The sequence below is a fragment of the Geospiza fortis genome, unplaced genomic scaffold (assembly GCF_000277835.1).
Source record: "Geospiza fortis unplaced genomic scaffold, GeoFor_1.0 scaffold40, whole genome shotgun sequence".
In the NCBI taxonomy this organism is placed as follows: Eukaryota; Metazoa; Chordata; class Aves; order Passeriformes; family Thraupidae; genus Geospiza; species Geospiza fortis.
Window position 1 is genome coordinate 9,500,801 of NW_005054297.1, and position 6,622 is coordinate 9,507,422.

The 6,622-nt window shown below is 41.2% G+C and overlaps 2 protein-coding genes across 3 annotated transcripts in view; one reads left to right on the forward strand and one right to left on the reverse strand.

The window, feature by feature from the left end:
- KLB (klotho beta) overlaps nt 1-159 on the forward strand; it is a 15,179-nt gene extending 15,020 nt beyond the window's left edge. Inside the window, 1 exon segment of the mRNA XM_031066624.1 lies at nt 1-159. This exon segment is cut by the window's left edge and continues 44 nt beyond it. Within this exon segment, the coding sequence (XP_030922484.1) occupies nt 1-159 (159 nt within the window).
- A 1,454-nt stretch (nt 160-1,613) lies between these two features.
- Nucleotides 1,614-6,616, reverse strand: RPL9 (ribosomal protein L9). 2 transcript variants are annotated; one of them, XM_005415459.2, is made up of 7 exons: nt 6,468-6,616; nt 6,273-6,388; nt 5,354-5,449; nt 4,915-5,047; nt 3,313-3,393; nt 2,732-2,847; nt 1,614-1,726 (listed from the first exon to the last, which is right to left on the reverse strand). In XM_005415459.2, the coding sequence occupies exons 1-6, from the start codon at nt 6,511-6,513 to the stop codon at nt 2,741-2,743; spliced, it is 579 nt and encodes a 192-aa protein (XP_005415516.1). In that variant the 5' UTR covers nt 6,514-6,616; the 3' UTR covers nt 1,614-1,726; nt 2,732-2,740. The 2 variants fall into 2 exon arrangements, with proteins under 2 accessions (XP_005415516.1, XP_030912311.1); XM_031056451.1 differs by lacking the exon at nt 1,614-1,726 and adding an exon at nt 1,780-1,999 and having other exon boundaries at nt 6,468-6,568.
- Between the last annotated feature and the right edge of the window lie 6 nt (nt 6,617-6,622).

A 6,622-nucleotide genomic window follows, 5' to 3' on the forward strand; every position in this document is an offset into this window, starting at 1 on the left:
TTCTGCTTGTTTATTTCTCAGAAGAAGCCGTTAATATTCTTTGCCTGCTGCCTTTTCTCTACCCTCAGTTTGCTTTTAGCTATTATTTTTTTTCACAAAAGAAAAAGAAGGAAACATTTTAAGGCAAAAAGCATCAAATGCATCTGTCTCTCATTTTAGAAGGGGGCACAAGCCCACTTTCAGTGACATCCATCACTGCATTCTACAGTGGACAATACTGCTCAGACAACTGAGGAAAAGCACTGAGTCACTCCAGCCACACACACCAGCATTTCATTCAAAAACAAAGTAATCACATTCACAGGAAGAAGAGCCATGGCACTTGTTTCTAGTGAAATTACTTTTATCCACCTACTGTACTTAGAAGATAACTTCATCTGTTAAAAAAATATAAAAATTATGACCCTCCTATGCCTTGGAATAACCTATAATACAGCTTTACTTGCAAAGAGCGACTTTTGAGAACTGATATGCACCTTTGTAAGTCTTGTGATGTGTATTCATGTTATGAGTGTTGTTCAGCATGAAACTGAAGCTGTTAGGGTTTAGAAGTGTTATTAAACCCCACAAACCTTCAACTAAGTACAACACCAGAAATGAAATGTGCCAGGCCAGCTTCTGAAGATACCCCTAAAAGGCCAAAACCAAGTTAACTCCATTACTGACCAAGAGATCCCTTACAGATTGGGTGAAGTAGTTTTAAGCAAATGTAACTGGAGACAAAACCATATGCAATCACTATTTTTTATCTCCAAAATGGTGCAGCCATAAAAATTTTTACTAGCAGAGAACATCTAAATAAATAGTAACTATTAACCCACTCAAGAGAGTGGGTTAATAGTTACTATTAATTAATGTAAATTGCACTTGTCGTTATACAAGTGGATCTTCGGGCAGTTTTTGGAATTTTTTAACACGTCTGGGATGCTTTAGCAACTTGTTGCCAGGTATGTTTCTGCACTATCCTGGTATTTTATATACTTTTTCCAAATTGAATGGAGCAAGCGATAACGTGGATTTTACTACTGCACAGAAATAGCACAACCTCCCAGTTAGATGTTGCTACATGGCAAGATTAGCAGTGAAGAAACCAAGATGTGTCCCCAGGTAACAAATCACTGCTGGTGAAACTCAACAATACACTCTGATTGAGCTTTGAGGTCAAGTCCCTTGTCTTCTTAATTAAGCAATAAAAATAAAGCATTGTGTTTTCAGACTACTGCTTCCATCTATGTATTTAGTTTAAATGGTTTTACAAATCTCGTTCTACTCATTTCAGTTTTGTTTTTCATCTGCTTCAGATTCTGTCACCACAAGTCTGAAGCTTGAGAAAAGATGTGAAAGAACACTGGTCTACCCTGTGATAAAAATGCTTTTATTATTTCTTAATGCTGTGATTCAAAAATGCTATTTCATGACTTTGTCACAAAAAGATCACGGTAGCACAGCCTACACACTGCCCTACCAGTCTCTGAGCACATTCATTCAGTCTGAATGAAGTGCCATGGTTTGAAAACACATTGGTAGGGTGGACCCACTGTGCAATCTGCTTCTCTAAAAGCCATCAGGTTCATGCAATCACCATTTAGTTCTTAAAAAAAACCCAAACAAACTCAAGATAGGAAATATAGTTTATTCTACTAAGCCTCTAAGGGCATCATCACCTTGTACCAGCTGGAATAGCTGGACAATGTCTCGCGGTAAATACCGCTGGGGGTCCAGACAGCTGTAAATAAAACATAAAGAGATTTTAGAAAGATTTTACAGTGCAACTGAAAGTTTATAACCATTTGATGTTTATTGACCTGATGATTTTAATGCAAGACAGACATTAATAGTTTAAAGAATTTGCTTGATTTTACACAGACAAGATTACTTAAAGATGCCTTCAAGCACAACAGCTCAACTGTTCAACAAATGTAGTAAGTTGCTCCATCTCTCAAGGCACTTGGAACAGTACTAGATGTTATTTTTTCAGAGGCTTGCAAATGTTTGGTATCTGGAAGATGATTTATAAAAAAACGGGTTTATGAAACTCACTTCATCTACATCCTGCCTCAAGCTTAGGTTCTCAAGGCACACAGCACAGAATTTATTTTTATTTGCAAGTCAGACTGTCTCATCCTGCACAGGTGTTTTGTACTATGTAAGGAACCACACACAGCTGAAAAGCATCGAATTCCTTTAGCAGTTTAAATTCCTAAATTATCCCCATATCCTTGTACTCAACTTCAGTAACAATACCCATGGACAATGTAAATAGTTGTCCTTGTTAAACTGACCTGTTTACCAGCATTTATGTATTAACTGCTCAGAAAGCCTTTACATATAAACTGGGTGCTGTCCACCACTTTAGTGAGGGCAGTGTCCAACCAGGAGGAACATTAGTCTGAGGTCTTCTCTGTAAATCAGTCTATTAGGCCAGGTCAGCTGTTTTTAAATTCTCAGCTAGCACTGCAGCTTGCATTCACAATGCAGAGTACAGCACTGGAGAGCCAGGTTTTCTCCATATAGTAGTAGAAAAAGGCCAAGTTCATGAAAAGATGGAAAACTGCTGTTGAAAGACCTCCCAAAATTTAAGTTTTATGATGCATCTTATGGCATATTTTACAAACAAAATCTCATCCCTACTGGGAACCTGCTTAACCATGCGCATGTTGAAGCAGATAAACCTTGACAAGTCCCCATCTCTACAGAGAAGATGTACAATGTGTATTAAGATGATACCAACCTGTGAGTTTTACTCATCTGCCTGCTGCACTGTTCCCTTCTCAGAAACATAGATACCATCCAAGAATTTCCTGATATCTTTGTTCTTGACTGTGGTGGCTTGCTGGATCAAAGCAGCTGCAGACAAAGTGAGACTGTTAGCACAAAGCCAAAAGGTCCAAGCCAACTTGTAGCCTTTGTTCATGCTCCAGTATTTCATCTAACAAACAGGACTGTCACCTAGAGACAGGAATTACCAACTTTAAATCCTGTAAGGTCTAATGAAAATAGGATGCATTTCACTGAGCTCAGCTCAGGGCAGTAGCACTTCATTACTGCACACATGTACAACTGAAAAGCTGAAAAGTTTGGTGCCAAAAAGGCCGTAAGTGCTGACTTGAAGAAGGTTCTGCAGAATTGTAAAAACACCTTTAAGCTTAGAAACAGAGTAAGGAACTATGAAAAGCAATTACAGTGACTAGAGCAAAAAAAAAAAAAATCTGTGCTGTTGTTTACCTCAGGGTTTGAGGTAAAGAGTTTGCTAAGCTGCCATCTTCAGATACAAGTTTCCATACAATTTTCCACACATCTACTTTCACAAACCTGAATTGGAGACCAGCTCAATGTCATTCCCTTCAAGGATCAGCTCATCTTTCTGGGCCTGAGATACTGCACAGGTAACACCTATGGAAAGGCAAACACATAATTCACACTGCTGAAGGTGTTAAGTATATTAAAGAAACATTAATGTCCTGTCCCAATTTACATATCTAGACACTAGTGTTCAAGACAATAATTAGCTTCTATCACTTTGTTAAAGAGAGTGCCTCAAATCCATTCCAGGGCTGTCCTCCCTCGCAGTTTCAATTAAAGATTAGTGTAAGTCATACTCTGGAGTGAAAGCTACTAAAGTGATACTCCTGCTTACCCATTATTACATTAGAGCATCAATCACCAACACTGTGCACAAGCCAGCAGTTTGCCAGCACGGCTCTGTCAGCAAGGTGGTGCCATCTCCCACAGGTTTGTGCTCATTAAGACAACACTGGAGTCAGCAATCACAGAACAATCAAAATCCATTAAAAAACACCTGCTCCCTGTCATATCATGTACTGTGTTTACACTAACACTCAATCTTTGTGAAACAGTAGCTGAAATCAGTCACTGGATATTTTTTTATACTTTTTGAGACAATATGAAAAATCATGCATTTATTTATCTCTCCTCTCCTAATATAACTCACAGTTTGTGCAAATACTCACGCGGAGTAAACATGACAACATTCGAGAATCTAACAGGAAACTTGAATTTTGAAGGGCAGTAACAGAAGTTTTTACAGTTTCATCTATTTAATGACCAGATATTGGATTTTAAGGCAGCCTATTACTAACAGTAAATGCTGACTTTAAAAAAAATCAAATACAATAATCAAACCCACCTTTAATATCCCACAGTATATCAAAAACCCTGTAACTCTGCTGCACTGTTATCCACCAGTGTTTTGGGACAAGTTCTGATGCATTCCTCTACAGTCACCCCAAAACATCATCAGTCACATTAAATGTCCTTACCCATACCCTCACCAGAAATGAGTTAGAAAAAACCAAATGGATATGGGATGTCTTTCCTACAGTCTTTATGCAACTCTGTTTATGACGTTTCATTGCCTCCTTTCAGAAGTTTAACAAGCTCCATCAAGTGCCTGCTTTTCTGTTAGACATTTTACTGAAACTCCAAAAACAGCCAGTAAGAAGATAATTTCTAAGTTTATTGTGAATGCTCCTAGATAATCAGCAAATTCAAACTAGAACATCTTAAAGACCAAAACTATAATGTGCTATGAACCTAGTTCATGCGCAGTGTTTTAAAACAGAAATGCAATTTTAACACTAAGCAGCTGCAGGTTACCAAGTATCAACAGTGTTAAGATCTCCCAGTGACTGCAGTAAATCCTGGATCCCTTGTACTACAGTAACTAACTCCAGACTGGCTGTTAGCTAACTCTCACTAGTAAAACTACAGAGGTATTATTAATAATAAATCTGAACCATGGCAATGGTATCCTAAGAAGATTACATCAATTCAGACAAGCACATTCTGCTCCAACAATTATTCATCCTCTCCCATTCTCAGTGGCAGAGCCCAAAGAAAAGAGCTTGGAAAGCCTAGTTAGAACCAGCAGGATACACCTGCAGAGAGGCTCACCTGGCCTCATCCTCACTCTGCGGATGTACTTCTCTCCCAGGAAGTTGCGGATCTCCACCAGTGAGCCGTTCTCCTGGATGACCACGTTGATGGGGAAGTGAGCGTACACCGACCGCATCTTGTAGCGGAAGCCCTGGGACATGGGACACAAGCAGACATTGAAACAGGCCCGAACACAGAACACATGCACCAAGCTTCCAGGGGAAACTACAGCCAAGGTGCAGCAACAGCTCCTGAAAAAGGGCAGGACACTGAGCCTGAGACATTCATCCCTCCCTCCACCCCCAGAACGTGCCTGACAGCAAAGGCAAGACAAAAAGCACAAGCAGAAAGAAGCTGCATCCTGGATGCTTAGCAACGCTCTCCCTCCATGAAGTAAAAGGCTCTCACTGCAAGTAACAAAAAGGGCAGCAGTGATCTGGTTCCAAACACAACTTACCAGAGTGACCCCCTTGATCATGTTCTGTACATGGCTGCAAATCGTGGGAACTGTGGCCAGCTCCTTTCTGTTACCCCACCACTTGTCAACACGCAGCTGCATCAAAAATCACATTGACAAAGCTTTCAGCTACACTTCAAAACCAGCAACAAAACAACTTTGTGACAAATGAGGAACAAAACTTTCAGATAAACTACTTAAAGCCCACCAAACAGAAACACAGAACTGTTTTGTTTATTTGACAGACTACCTACTAAAGGCCCACCTCGTTCCTCTTTTAAATCCTAACCTGAGACATGGGAGAAACGTTTGTTTTCTTCAGGTCTTGCCACTAACAAGTCTTCCAAAGAGCTGGGGTAGATAAATATACAATCCTGAGCTAAAGGATGCATTAGCAATTGCTAAGCATATTGTTCTAAAGTCTGCCTGCTATGCACAATCAACTTAAAAGAAACACTCTGTGTGGATCCACTGTTTTAATGAAACACTCGATGTTTGTGAAACAGTAGCTGAAATCAGTCACTCTTGATATTTTCCTATACTTTCTGAGACAATAAGAAAAATCATGCATTTATTCATCTCTCCTCTCCTAATATAACTTGCAGTTTGTGGAAATCTAAAAAAATTATTTTTATCCTCTAAAAGAGCCAGTTTGTAGAACAACATACAGCAATCAACTCCTTTTCCTGTAACTGTCACTACAGAAGAATGCCATCTACGTATTCACTCCCACAGCGCCCGAGGAGGCGCCACGCTTCCACCAGATCAACCTTTCTCAGAAAACAAAGCAAAACCTACCTAACAACTCACCCGCTGCTGAACATTTTTGGTCACTCTCCTCCACCACCAAGACATTTTTAAGCCAACTATAAAGCTCCCGCCTGTCTCCGGGCAGCGAAAGGGCCAGTGCAGCACCCACCTTCTTGTGCTTCTTTCCCAGGAGGGACAGCTCCACGTTGATGTGGTTGAAATCCCTCCTCAAGGTTCCTCGGGGCCCCTTCACGATGACCGTCCGGCCCTTCAGCGAAACTCCCACTGCGGACCAAAGGCGAACACGCGTTACGGGCTGCGGGGGCGGCACGGCCGGCGCCTTCCGCACGCGGCGCGGACTGACCTTGCTCGGGGATGTCCACAGTCTGGTTGCTGAGGATGGTCTTCATCCTGCGGGAGACAACGAGAAACGCTGGAGACCCTCGTCCTTGTGCCCGTCGGGACCCCGCCCGCTCCTCCCCTGCACGATCCGACTTCCCTTCCGCGCTGTCACCGCCG